The sequence below is a fragment of the Silurus aristotelis genome (genome assembly GCF_946808225.1).
Source record: "Silurus aristotelis genome assembly, chromosome: 8".
NCBI classification, from domain to species: Eukaryota; Metazoa; Chordata; class Actinopteri; order Siluriformes; family Siluridae; genus Silurus; species Silurus aristotelis.
The window spans coordinates 12,563,839-12,578,536 of record NC_139581.1 but is presented as its reverse complement, the minus strand read 5'-3'; the positions used below and the strand labels follow the sequence as shown (position 1 = coordinate 12,578,536).

The 14,698-nt window shown below is 35.7% G+C and overlaps 2 protein-coding genes and 1 long non-coding RNA gene across 3 annotated transcripts in view; 2 read left to right on the top strand and 1 right to left on the bottom strand.

The window, feature by feature from the left end:
* Positions 1 to 3,210: 3,210 nt before the first annotated feature.
* LOC310729881 (transmembrane 4 L6 family member 19) lies at positions 3,211 to 6,862 on the top strand. Its single transcript, XM_083548479.1, has 6 exons — positions 3,211 to 3,388; positions 4,307 to 4,492; positions 4,807 to 4,875; positions 5,114 to 5,268; positions 5,609 to 5,795; positions 6,114 to 6,862. The coding sequence occupies exons 2-6, from the start codon at positions 4,325 to 4,327 to the stop codon at positions 6,126 to 6,128; spliced, it is 594 nt and encodes a 197-aa protein (XP_083404605.1). The 5' UTR covers positions 3,211 to 3,388; positions 4,307 to 4,324; the 3' UTR covers positions 6,129 to 6,862.
* Positions 5,122 to 14,698, bottom strand: part of LOC310729884 — a 35,989-nt gene continuing 26,412 nt past the window's right edge. Inside the window, exons 4-5 of the long non-coding RNA XR_014534682.1 lie at positions 5,622 to 5,781; positions 5,122 to 5,248 (exon numbers count right to left, since the gene is read on the bottom strand). This is a non-coding gene — a long non-coding RNA (uncharacterized lncRNA). The remainder of the gene's footprint in view (positions 5,249 to 5,621; positions 5,782 to 14,698) is intronic.
* Positions 11,845 to 14,638, top strand: LOC310729861 (P2Y purinoceptor 14). Its single transcript, XM_083548446.1, has 2 exons — positions 11,845 to 12,220; positions 13,171 to 14,638. The coding sequence occupies exon 2, from the start codon at positions 13,173 to 13,175 to the stop codon at positions 14,214 to 14,216; it is 1,044 nt and encodes a 347-aa protein (XP_083404572.1). The 5' UTR covers positions 11,845 to 12,220; positions 13,171 to 13,172; the 3' UTR covers positions 14,217 to 14,638.

The window sequence follows — 14,698 nt, the reverse complement described above, 5'->3', positions numbered from 1 at the left end:
TTTTTAGACAGTTTCCTCCAACTTAAAAACTTCACAATCAATAGTGCATTAAAATGAGGTTAATATCACCCCTTGTTTATAGTTGATATTAGAGAAAAACAATATCTAAAAATGTAATGAGCTAACAAATGTCTGTTACATCCAAAAACCTTCTTGCCACATCCATTGTGACTGAGTCACAAACACACGCTACTTGAGTCGCAAACCAAATTACACAGCGTCACAGGACCTCGTGTCCTCTGTGGGCTTTATAGAGCAAAACCAGAGTCATGATTTACACAGCAGCATTGCACACAAACAAAATAGCACAACCAAAGTGCTACTGATAGCAAAGCTCACATTTTGATTTCAGCATGTTTTGAAGAATATCATCTAGAAATAATGAATTTTGTTCTACTTGCTAAGTTTCTTAAGCAAACATGAAATAATTTAATGAGGAATGAGTCATTAAGACATTAAAACAACTTGTGCCAAAATATACATATACATACACTATTAACTAATGCTAAATCACCAAATGTTTACATATACAGTATTTATTATTATATATTGTATTACAGAATTATTATTATACTTTATTATACAATTTGCTTTGCACTGATTTTGTCTTAATGTACTGTGTTGTATTGTTTGCTCAAATGTTGTCCTTGCTAGTTAGTGTGCCACTCTTCCACTTCAAACTTAGCAAACTGTCTTTTTAAAAGCTACTATTTGCACAGTGGCATTGTCATTGGTCTCCTAATCCTACATTAAATATCCTAGCATAAAAATACATACTATCCAATTGGAGAACAAACAAATGGTGTGTTTGAAGAACAGGTGTCCACAAACTTCTGTAATTCTGGAATTTTTTTTATTTTTGATGTTTTCATGATTCAGTACAAGCTGATGAAATACTTACGGTATGTATGACTTGGTAGTACCATCAACAAAGATTGTGTCTAAATCAGTTTTATCCTTTGCCATTATTTTGAATCACAGTCACCACATTCAGTCTCTAAGATGTATTTTAAAATAAAATACCAAATATTTTAACTTTAAGTATATCAAAATAATCTACAAAATACAGCAGTCATGTCATGTATCAAAATTAACTACTGCATTTTTGTATTTTACTAAAAAAAAAAAAAATACTAAAAATGTACTTTTACAAGGGAGCATGAAATTTCTTCGCCAACCTTAAATCAATTGACCTGTTTGATCCGTTCCTTTATTACACTGACTCAGTTGATAGTATGATAGCAACAGCTTTTCTCTGGCCGACCAGTTAACAGATCAAATATTCACATACATAATCCTTGTGATCTTCCAGATGAAGGTTAGTTTTTTAAGTAACTAAAAGTTTAACAGATTGCAAATGACTCATAATTGTATCCTAATTTAATTTTTTGTTGTTTTGTAACAATGGGCTACTTAGCATCAGCAACACAGACTAAATGAGAAAAAAGTCATTCATAAGAAGACTGCTGACTGCACCTGCATTCATAGCAACTAGTTTCTAACTAATTCATTATTTGATTGTTAATCATAAATATAATATTATATGTCAGGCAGTCATTTATGAAATGGGGATGCAAAATCATGATCCTACTAAACAGCTACTTTAATTAGGGTACAATATTTATCAGTCATTGGACACCTATTTGAAAGGTGATAGCCTGCTTGTTTCTTACTTTGACCACCTTCTTCCATTTGGATCAATGTTCTGTTCTGATTTTAAGGAATCTGGGGAAATAACTGAGTAGGCACTAATTAGAGGCCATCATGTCATCATGTAGAATTTCTTACGAAGTATTTTACAGTATTTGAAAACTACAAAAATACAAAATATGAAGCTATTTTAATCAACCCTATCACCTACTAATGTCAAAATCCAATTTTATATTTGAAATACATGTATCATAAATACTGCCCATCCATGACCATATTTCATAGTAATTATAAATATAAAGACAAGTAAACAGAGTGGCATCTTTCCTTACCTCTATCGTATACCAAGAAAAGTGTTATTTTAATAGAAATCGTAATCACTGACTGGAAAATAAATTCAGTGAGCCACAACATGAACATAAGTGTGCAAATCTGTGATTACAGTAAGAACTATTCCAGTTATTTTAGACATCCACTAAAATGTCAATATCCCCTTTGTATGAAGACTTTTGGGAAATCCTGTATTACAAGATATACACTACTATTGCCAAAGGTTTGTGGACACCTGGTCATAAATATAGTATGTGCTTTTTGAGCATCACATTACACATTTAGTCCCAAGTTGCTCTTATAATTCCACTCTTCTGGGAAGAAGAACTAGATTTTAAGAGTGTGCTTGTGGAGATTTGTGCTCATTCATACAAGGGTGTTAGTAAAGTTAGGTACTGATAAACATCAGGTGAGGTGAGGAGGCCTGAGGCCTATAGCAGGAGGTCTTCTCTGGAAGCTGGAACAGGTTGGAATCTCTTAGTTCAAGTAAAGGGAAAACTTCATGCTACTGCATTGAAAGACAATTCTGTGCCTTCAGCTTTGCTATAACAGTTTGGGAAAGAAAAACATATGGCTGAAAAAGTCAGGTGTCCCAATACGTTTGTCCATATAATTTATAATGTTTAAGTTGTCTAAAGATTTGTGCTCTCAGTGTATCTATTCCAAAGTTGCCATGTAGTATTTTATGCTCAGGCTTCATGCCACACACACTATTACACACTCATTCACACTCGGGGACAATCTAGAGTCACCAGTCCACCTCCTGGCAGGTTTGGAGAGATGGGAGTGAACAGGAGAAATCCTACAGTAGGAAACCCATATAAATGAGCGGTGAACATGCAAAGGTCCACACAGACAGTAATCCAAGGTGAGAATGGAACTATGGATGATGGAGCTATGAGGTGACAATGTCACGCTCAATGCCACTGTGTTTCCAATTTTTAAATGAAACCACTTCTGACAGTATAGCTTTAAAATATATAACTACATTATGTTGTTGTCAGTTATATAACTACATCTATAATCATCAAATAATCAGTTAGAAAGCTAACGTTTCTTAGCTTGTTGTATGTAAATTATTTTTAATATATAATGTGGAAATGAAATGCATATATGTGCATGCGACGTTCTGTATTGATTTCTGATCCAAAGACTAAACCAAATAGGTTTTGACCATATATGTATATAACAAGGATTCAGAGATTTCCTCAAAAATGTGTGTGCGCATTTGTAACCAAGAGAGGAAGGAAGAAATCAGCTGTATATGACGGTGCTCCTTGTGGTTCCTCATCCTGGGATATTTAGGACACCTCTATCTCTCTGGATTGCTCAAACACTCCTGCTTAACACAACACATCACTTGCTTTCGCCACAACAAGACTACTAGTCTTCGATTTCTCTGGTATAGGTAAAGTGCTCTTATTCAGTGCTTTTTAAATCCCTCTTTGTCACTTCTTGTGGGGTCTTAGCATGACATTATTATTTATTATATATTATTATATTTATAGAAATATAATATTTATATTTCAGTATTTCCTCTTATTTTTGATTTTTTTTATTTAAGTTAATTTGTTGGCAATTATGCATGCTGCAGGTGCACAGTTTTTGGCTGTTGTGATGCAGACGATGTATTGCATTAGTGCTGAAAGGTCATCTATTATAAAACAGTGTTTTTAAAATAATTTCGGATGTTGTGAAGTAAAATAAAAACTTGAAAGTATAAGTGTTTTCCAGCTGTTCCTCGAAATGTATATAATAAGCTGGGTGTGGTCTTAAGATATTTTTGGATGAATTCTGGAACACCGATTATGAGAAAAAGATTTTCTCTTCGTTATACACTTTGCTACATTAAGAAAACAAAAATATGTTTGAGTAAAATTAAGTTAAAAACGTTTGTATTTCGGTTGTTTCCTAACCTTGCTTTGGCTATCTATCTACAAAGACAATTCAACAAATGCAGCTGTAAATGAAGTCATTCTGCAATGTGTAATATTTATCTTTATAAAATTGGCATAAGCTGATCAGTTCAATTTGTGATCCGTTACAGACTGATCACACTGCACCTGCACCATCATATCACAAAAAGTTAACAACAAACCACTTAATATTTGCCTAAAATCGTATTCAAATGGGTCTGCCTAATTACAACAACTACAACATGCATGTGTTGCATATGTTATTTATATTGTATATGAATGGGCAGTAAATGCATGTGTGTGTAAACTTAAGGACATTTGTATAAATCTTTATTTTGTATGAACAGTGTTTTAAAATACATTTTAAAATACATTGAAGGGGTTCATGGTATATTTTCATGTGCTTTCAGGTTCATTAAATTGTAAAGATGTGCAGCTCAAGATATCTGCCAGTGGTCATGATTTTTCTGGCAATCGTGAGCACAGCGGCCAATCTGCTTCTGCTTTTCCCTGGACTTACGTATACGTACCTAGTTGAAAATCATGTCACTCCAGAGGCCACATGGTGCACAGGAATATGGGCTTCAGGATTTGTAGTAAGTATCATACAATTGTGGTTTCAAAATAACATGATGTTCATTCTCAACTGTTATTGTGACAGTTTGAAGCTATATTGCTGCAAATAGGAAATATAAGATATGGTCCATTCTTATACTCATAACATGGCAAGCTAAGCAGACATTTGTCATTGTGGTAGTTTGTCTGTCTCTTGCGGTTCAAGGGTGTGATCTATTTGTCATGAGGTAGCAACCTCTCAGACTTCTTTTAAACCAGACTGCGTGTGTGTGTGTGTATGTGTGTGTGTGTGTGTGTGTGTGTGTGTGTGTGTGTGTGTGTTTATTTTTGTCAGGTGCTTGTAGCTGTTCGTGGATTTGCATCAAATAAAGCAAAAAATGGATGCTGTCACTTCCGAGCTGATGTGAGTGGAGTGTAGAATTGTTTTATTTTTATTTAAAATTTGATTTAAATTGAACCATTTAATTAGATGTCTTTTTAGATGTCTTTATTACATCATGTAAATTCGGTGCTAATTGAATGATGTTAGTGTACATGGTATTTATTGGAAACACTGACTAGCACTATTCGCTGTATAAGCCTGATTCACTCAATGTGTCATTTCGAAGTATTTTGCTGACTTGGCAGTTTCATTCTCATAGATGCTGTGTCGGATCATCTACTCATGTGTGGCTGTGCTTGTAGCCGGGCTCTGTTTCCAGTTTAACTGTACAGGACTAACAAAAGGACCACAATGTCTGCACAATGGAACAGAGGGTCTGCAGTGGGAGAGACCCCTGAAAATAAAAAACCTGAAGTAAGTCTATATGCCTCCTTTACAGTGTTCAGTATATAAACAAAAAGTTACAAAAAAGCTGATCAACTGCTTATTGTTTTTATACTTGTTCAGTTCAGTAACATGCTTAGTATTTTAAATGATACGGTTATTTTTACCGCAGGAAGCAAGGCTTCATTATGCACCTTGATGAGGGGAATTATACATTTTTAGCACTTCCCTTTTTAGTATTATGACACACATTTTGGCCAAGCATGTGAGTGTGACATAAATGATAACTGCGTGAGAAAAGCATTTGTTTGTGTGCATGTGAACTATGTAAGTGCTCACATTTACATGTGTGTGATTTCTTTGTTTTTAGTGACCCAAGTTACCTGTATATGCCAGAGAGATGGGCCTCTGCTTGCGAGGAGCCTCGTAATGTTGTGGTGTGGAACATTGTTCTCTTCTCCACAATTATGGCTGTGAATGTGCTTCAGGCTTTGTTCTGTGTTGTGAAGATCCTCAGTGCTATACATGGTTTGGTATTTGGACCTGGAAAGAAAAAGGTAAAGTTAATATTGTTATTCTGGTTTATGCAAGTAGTATAGTGCAGAAAAATGAGAGTCACAAAAATGACAGATTTTGTATCTATACTATAGTATACTATAGTATTACGTTGTATAAATATTAATAAATAATGTCATCAAATTTCAAACATTCTCAGCCATGTCTTAACACTAAAGAACTTAGCTGTACTGTAATCAGAACAGCACCACACATCTTGTACATTTTGGCCATAAATGAAAATAATGAAGAACATAATATGTTATTGTCAAAGTATTATACAATTATACCACTCTTATACTCTTTTCTTTTTTTTTTAGGTTGTTCATGCTTGAAGAACACAATGGACTGGTTTAAGCCATAAACCAGACTGTATGTATCTTTATTTCCGCATGAAATAATTGCCTAAACAGTTATGATGCATGCAGTATTTGCTGGGTCATTTCTGTTCCCTCTGCTCTCAATGAGCAAAAGAAGTGTACACATCACCACTGGAGAACAGTTAATCATTTACATTTCCTATTTATGTCTTTGATACTGAATATTCTGCTTTCAATACCACTGTTACTATACTTTAGTGCAGATAAAATTTAGTGGCAAATATGCAAGGAAATAAAAGAAACAGAAAGCTAAACAATTGTAAATAACTTAAGCTGAATTTTCTGTTTTACTATTACAGAACACTAGAGGTCACTGCTCCCTCATCGTTTTTAGTCAATAAAATTTAGAGATAGAAAAAAAAAGGCGATTTATCAATTATTATTATTATTATTATTATTATTATTATTATTATTATTATTTCTGTGCATCTATGTGCACTGCATATTGTGATAAAATAGTATGTGTTGGCATGTGTATTTATATATTCATGTAAAGTATTTATGGAATACTTTTCCATTTTGTTGTCACTTTATTTAAATTCAGTCATTCATCAAAATAATAACAGTATATTAAGATGATGTGGTACTAAGTTGTATTTAATATATGTATTTAATATGAACCAATGTCTTATGTATAGTATGTATAAAACTGTTTTCATAAGAAATAAAAAGGAAGACATTTACAGAATTATATATATATATATATATATATATATATATATATATATATATATATATATATATATATATATATAATATGTGATTCTTCTCCAAATTGTTACAGTAAAATATTACCTCTTCTTCTTTCGGCGGATCATCTGTCTCCATACTACTCTGTCCTCTACATCTGCCTCTTTCAATCCAACTACCTGCATGTCCTCCCTCACCACATACATAAAGCTCCTCCTTGGCCTCCTCTTTTCCTCCTTCCCGGTGGCTCCATCCTCAGCATTCTCCTACCGATATACCCCATGTCCCTCCTCTGCACATGTCCAAACCATCTTAATCTCACCTCCCTCACTTTGTCCCCAAAACATCCCACATGTCCCTCTAATAAACTCGTTTCTAATCCTGTCCATCCTCGTCACTCCCAATTAAATTCTAACCATCTTCAGCTCTGCTACCTCCAGCTCCACCTCCTGTTTTTTACTCAATGCCACTGTCTCTAAACCATACAACATCGCAGGTCTCAACACAGTCCTATAAACTTTCCCTTTCACTCTTGCAGATACCCTACTATAACAAATCACTCCTGCCACTCTTCTCCACCCACTCCACCCTGCCTGCACTCTTTTCTTCACTTCTCTAACACACTCTCCATTACTTTGCACTGTTGACCCCAGGTACCTGAACTCCTCCACCTTCACCACCTCTTCTCCCTGCAACCGCACCACTCCACTGCCCTCCCTCTCATTCACACACATTTACTCTGTCTTACTCCTACTGACTTTCAATCCCTTTTCTCTACAGCATGTACCTCCACCTCTCCAGGCTCTTCTCAACCTGCTCCCTACTCTCACCACAAATCACAATATCATCCGCAAACAACATAGTCCATAACAGTAAAATATTACTAATAATATATATTAGTAATATGTACTGTATGTACTGTATTTATAATTAGGTGGTGTATTAATACTATTATTTACACCACTTAACCGTAAATAACTTTTTTTTCTCAATTTCCTCAGGCATAGCCAATTAATCAGCTATCACATACAGTAGTTATAGCATTAAATTTGCCAGATTAAGTCACTCTGTCATCATATCACATTCCAAAGCCCTGTTGTTGACACTCTATTGCTTTTGAAAGTTGGTTATTTGAACAAGGTGAATCCCTGAGGACGTTATTGTCAGGATGCAGTTCATAAATTTAGTCTGTTTGATGTGTCTTCCGTACAACCTTCTTTGTTTGAGGTTGTTTTCCCCAAGGATGTCTTTGTCATTTATTTTCTCAGTTCCTCTCTGTTCTCTCTCTTTCCTGACCATACGCACGCACAAAAACACACAAACCTACCGTTGACATTATTACTGCAGGAATTAATTCTATTCTACACCAAACCACACTATTCCCACCCTTAACCTCAGTAACGCTTATACATGTACACACACACGTACACAAACTGTGGCATATGAAATGAAATGATGACAGATTGTTCAAATCTAAAACAAAAATCCCTTAAGTTGTCCACTGTGGGTGAACCTTTTCTGTAATGATTTTCTGTTCAACACATTTAAAATAAGTGGGCAGTTGATTACGTTAACTTTCCTTTAGCTCGGAACAACCTTGAATGGCTTTTTTATTTTAAGAACCGTTCTGTGCAACCTTTAGAGGAAGTTTTGCATGAAAATTTAAGGATTGTCAGCTTCTGAAATACTTTTACAATATAATATACTTTTATTGATTCCATCTGGAAGCAATAGCCAAGCTACAATCATGGTCACTTAGATAGATTTTTTATTTCATTAATAAGCATGGATATCAACAGTACAGTATGAAAATGTGCTGTTTTTGCCAAGTTTCTGTTATTAATAAGAATGCCTATGATGGCCATCTGTAATGCTGAGAAAAAATGTTGACAGGAAGTGACATTTGCTCTTAAAGACACCATATCTTATTTGTTTCCATTTTTACAAGTTCCTCCAAGTTGGGTGGTCAGGGCTTTGGAATACAGAGTCGAATGATTGTGATTTTGAATCCTAGTATTTACCTTCAACCCTCACCTGCTCACTTCACTTACTTCACTGGTGATTAGCAAACAGAAGGCAAATGACAGAGAAGCTTCAGAGATTTAGAAACAGAAAGAGTGTGGGGTCATCACAGTCATGGGAAATCAAACAGAACTCATGTCTACATATGTTTTGAACTGAGATAGATTGTTGCCAAAACCGTCAAAAAAAATAAAATAAAAAAAAAATATATATATATATAGCTTTATTTGTGACTTTCTTTGTTCTTCTTTGTTCCCTCTTTTGCCAAAGCTCAATGCTTGTGTGTGTGTGTGTGTGTGTGTGTGTGTGTGTGTGTGTGTGTGTGTGTGTGTGTGTGTGTGTGTGTGTGTGTGTGTGTTTGTAAACAACCCCTAGTCTTGCTTAGATAATCAGGTTGATAATAAAAAAAGGAACCCAGGTGGCCATGAACACACTTCTGTCAACATAAACATTAAGTATGGTAAATATTTGTGTGAAAAATAAATTACACTCTCTTTAAATTAAATGGTTTTACATATCAGGACATAATAAAAAATAATCTGCTCCTTATCAGGTATTAAAATTAGGTAAATACAACCTCAGATAAGCCTCAAATAAGTTCTGCTAATCAAATGCCCCTATTAAATGATATTCAGCGGTTGTGACCACCACTATCAATGCCACAGTTTTTGCAGTTTTGCCAGTCTTGAGTATTCAGGTGTGTGTTAACACAGCACCAAGTAGAAAAGGCATTAGCAATAATCTTAGAAAATAAATTTTTGCTGCCTATCAGTGTGGGAAGGGTTATGAGTCAATGTTCACATTTATTTTAAAGTCCATCATTCTGCAGAAAGGAAGATTTATTAAGTGGAAAACCTAACAACTGCCAAACTACCCAGAAGTGGACATTCTAGCGAATCGACCTACAGGTCAGACCATGCAATGCTAAGAGATAATGCTAAATAAAGTGAGACCCTAAGATGAGCCTAAGATGAGTTACATCTTAGGGTCTACAGGCATTAGTCATCATGTTAAATAAAAAAGTACAGGAAATGGAATAGTTCATGACAGTACATTTAAAAAAGACTGAACAAGTATGGCTTTTTTGGAAGGGTTGCTAAGAAAAAAGCCTCTTGTCTCTTCTCTCTGAAAGAAAAAACATGTCAGCACAGCTGTTTGCAAAGTTGCATCTAAAAAACAAACCACACAACTTCTGGACAGCTGAGACCAAAGTGGAGATGCTTGGCCATAATGCACTGCAGCACGGTTGGCAAAAACACAGCTTTACCAGCACAAACACCTCATACAAACTGTCAAGCATGGGGGTGAAGGGGTGATGATTTGGGCCTAACAACTTGCATTCATTAAGTCAACCATAAACTCCTCTGTGTACCAAAGTAATGTAAGGCCATTTGTCTGACAGCTAAAGCTTGGCCAAAATTGGTTCATGTCAAAGTTCCCAAGCACACTAGCAAATCTACAACAGAATAGCTAAAAAAAACCCTGAAAAGAATCAAGGCCCAGTCAAAGTTCAGACCTCAACCCAATTACAATGCTGTAGCATGACCTTAAGAGAGCAGTGCAAAAACAAATGCCTGCAAACTTAACTGAATGAAAATGAACTGAAGCAACATAGAAAGTTCCAAAATCGCACTGATAAAATCATAGTGAAACAATTTCTTCATGCTATTGGTTAAAGATTGTTCTACAAGTTGTTGAATCATAAGTTCTTTTGCACACTTCTCCATTTTATCTTTATTTTTGTATGAAATAATGACACAGTGCTTTTAAGATAAAGACCATATGATTGTAAATATATACTGATAAATAAAACCCACAGAATTTTGAGAGGGTGTACTTTTTTCACAGGACTGTATCTAGCATTAAAAAAAATATGTGCAAAGCAGAGAAAGCCACATAGACCTGGGGAAAACATAAAGTACGAAACTTGAGCATCTTCAGATCTGGTCGAATTGAGATCCCTTGATCAGGCACTAAAATTGTGCCACTGTGAATTCTACAGTGATCTTTCTTTGATTACAGCAGAATATCTACTGCAGACCTTGTCTAAAATGCATTGTTGATCTGAAGTAATTAGCAAACTGAGGAAGTGAGCACGTGGCAGCTTTTTCACAAGCTCATCACAACCCACAAAATGTTCCAACCTTACCACATCCAAAATATGTAACATTACTAATTAATTTAGATATACTTCCCAAACTCTTATCCATTTGCTTCTTTTGCTGTTTTAGAGAGGGAATACATTATAGAAATGTCTTACTTTTGCTAGTTAGAAAGGCTATAGCTTTCTGCATCAGTCACCTGGAACTCAACAGGAAAGCATGGCCATGTGACTGTATTATTATTATCATTAGGCACTTGGCTCATCAAAAAGCAGGCAGGAAATACCCCATCATCTTAGATTAGTTATAGACTGCAACTAAAACATACGCTTTCATAGTAACAGAGATGTTTTACCTTTGTTTTGTGATAAAATTATTGATTTATTTTTCCCAGGAACCTCTATGATACAATTGAAACTGAAGATAAAGACACAATTCAACATTTATAGCTTCAGCAATGAGCAAAAAAAGCAAGATTCTATTAAAAAAAAAATCAGTAATGTATAAAGACACCGCAATTTGAATCACTTCTTGCATTTATCAGTGACCAGTTAATGATAATAGTAGACATACAGGCCAGTGTACAAAAGTTGAGAACTTAATAATAATACAATGGGTCATTATTTTTATGCTTTATAAGCTGTATTATTAAATTCAACATCTCAGAAAAATGAGGATAATTCTAGAAGAAAATATATTTCATTACCAAAAATAAAATCAATGTGGTTGTTTTTTACGGGTCTATATCGGCTGGGGTATTACAGAAAGGAAACAGAATGACCGAGGCGCCACGACTTTTCATTCTTCTTTTGCCCCCCAATGAACGTCCCCCACAAATTCCCACTGAGCTCTGCAGGGAACAATTCTGATGAAGAGAGACAGAGCAGGAACATGTGGGGGGAAAACTTTTTCAAAACTGAGCAAAGATGCCTCATGCAGCTGCCATGAAAGACAACCAGAAAAAAGACTGGAGCATGTTTATGTTTTCTTTTCGGAGTGAAAAGCTCACACCAGGGACTACAGAAGAGGAAATAGAAGTAAAACAGCAAACTCAGAGGACTATTCCTGCATGTGAGGAAGCATTATCATGCTCTGTGGTGTTGTTTATAAGCAGTCCACCCACATAGAATATATTAGTCATTCGATTGCCTTCTACCTCATTCTGCCTTCTTACAGAGTATCACTTACATTGATCTTAATCTCATCACATTTTTCCTGTTTGGTGTTCCAAAGGTTAGTATCATTTTATGATATTTTCAATAACTATTTTATTATCATTTGATGAGCTTACTGAAAACTGTTGTTGTTGTTGTGATAGGTAAGAAAGTATTGATGATACAAAATAACACATGGTACTTTATAAAAGAACTATATTTTGCTAGATATATTGCTATATTCAAGCTTATTTACTTCCTAACTAGTTACTAAAGCATATTTATAAAACATAGCTATGCTTTATTTACTTCATATTTGGTTACACACAAAGAAACAAACAATACAATGTTTATTTAGACTTTATTTGAATGTAGTTTGGATGTTTTGATGCACTGCATATCTTAACTTACATTTTGCATGACCGGTAATCTCTGATATCATTCTATGATAACATTCGGTCAATTTTGTAGTTTCATGCCCTATTATTTATAACTAAAAGAACTTACAAAACTGACCCAATTTCAGAAAACCAAGCCCTTTACCCACAACATAAACATGAACTAAAATCTATCCAAATGATCTATGATCTTATGTTTATATTTCCTCATCTGTCAGCAGCTTCCTTTATAGGGGAACTTAGAGGAGAATTTCCACATTTTATGGTTTATGTGATAATATGTAAACAAATTGTAACAAACAAAAGTGCCATGATTGCAAACATAATCCTTTCTATCAACACAAAACCTTTTTTTTTTCATTTACAGTGTAGTGTTTTAAGATAATATGTTCCCCTATTACTGCATAACCTCTCGCAGTTTAGTATTAACAAAACTAAATAAAAAAATACAAAATATTAAACAATGTTGCTAAATATAAAAAGCGCTTGGTCACTGTGCTTACAGCTTGAATATTGTACCTAATTTTAAGCTGCTCTTCTGAAATTAAGAAAATGAAACTTCTTGCTTTTGTGGTTGCTATAGCGGAAATCTCAGACAAATGTCAGTTATCAGGCTTGTGGTATTTTTCAGGTATGAACTACAGCAACACCTCTGAGCCCCCTAGCTGCGGAGGCAGTCCCCGTGGAAACAGCACAGACTTCAGCACTGTATTCACACGTGGCGCACTCCCAGTGCTCTATGCTCTGATCTGCTTTGCTGGTCTAATCTTAAATGGGTTGGCAGCATGGATCTTCTTCCAAGTACCCAGCAACTCAGGCATGGTGGTATACCTGAAGAACATGGTGGTGGCTGACTTTCTCATGTTGTTTTCTTTCCCTTGGCGTGTGGCCAATGACCTAGGCTTAGGTGGATGGTACCTGAGGCTGGTGGTGTGTCGCTACACAGCTGTGCTCTTCTACTTAGGCATGTATACAGGAATAATATTTATGAGCCTTATCAGCCTGGAGCGCTATGTCAAAATAGTGCAATCGTCCTCGTGCTCACCTGGGACTTGCTCTTTACGTGCCTACACTTTCCTGCAGCAGGTAAATGTAGCAAGATGTTTGATGATTCTGTCCTGGGCACTGATGCTACTCTGCATGCTCCCCAACACACTGCTGACCAATAAGCCTGCAGCAGAGGGTTGCTCCTGTATGGACTTGAAGAGTGAACTTGGACGACGCTGGCATGACATCTCTGTCCACTCGGTTGTGGCCATCTTCTGGGTGACACTTGTGTTCATGTCTTTCTGCTATTCTTCCATAGCCTGGCAAGTGTACAGCTCCTACCGAAGAGTAAGGCGGGGCAGCAGTAATGCAAGCCGCAAGTCTAACCAAAGCATTTTTAGCTTGCTGGCAGTATTTTTTGTCTGCTTTGTGCCATATCATGTCTGCCGTATACCCTATACACTGAGCCAGAGGTTCAACACCAGTCTTAGTACTCAAACCCAGTTTCATCTCTTCCAGGCCAAAGAGGCCACACTGTTAATGGCTTCATTTAATGTGTGTCTAGACCCCTTAGTCTACTTCCTAATGTGTAGGACGTTTCGAGAGTTGCTTCTGCATAAGCTGACTGCCGCAGAACCTAATAATGGGATCGCCTCAGTTACCAGAAGACTAAGCACCAGCAATTTGTAAAACAGAAATGGAAATACAAAGCGGAACTGATGATTGCTGATGGACACCAGTAGGTGGCTGCAGTGGGTCAATCACAAAAGGAGCACTTGAGCAGTGTTGTGTATTCCAGGTCTTGTATCATTTTGTAAAACCACTGTGACCAAGAAAGAGAAGCCAAAAACCAAAGCATTTAGTCACAATGTTCACCAAAAAGACTTCTTCAATGTCTATAAACCATAATTATTAGACTGTATAATGCAGAGCTTATAACAACTGAAACATCTCTGTAACTCAAAAGTTGATTTTCTATGGCTAATATAAAATTCACTCCTAACTGTGGTAATTAATTGTAATGAATGGCCTTGTTTACCCGTTGTACATTTGTATTTGTAAAAACATTATTTATATTTTAAATGATTCCATAAATAAATATAAGTTGCATATTTTGGATACACCTGCAGTCTTTATAAAGCTTCAGACCCACTACCCATGCAACTAATAAA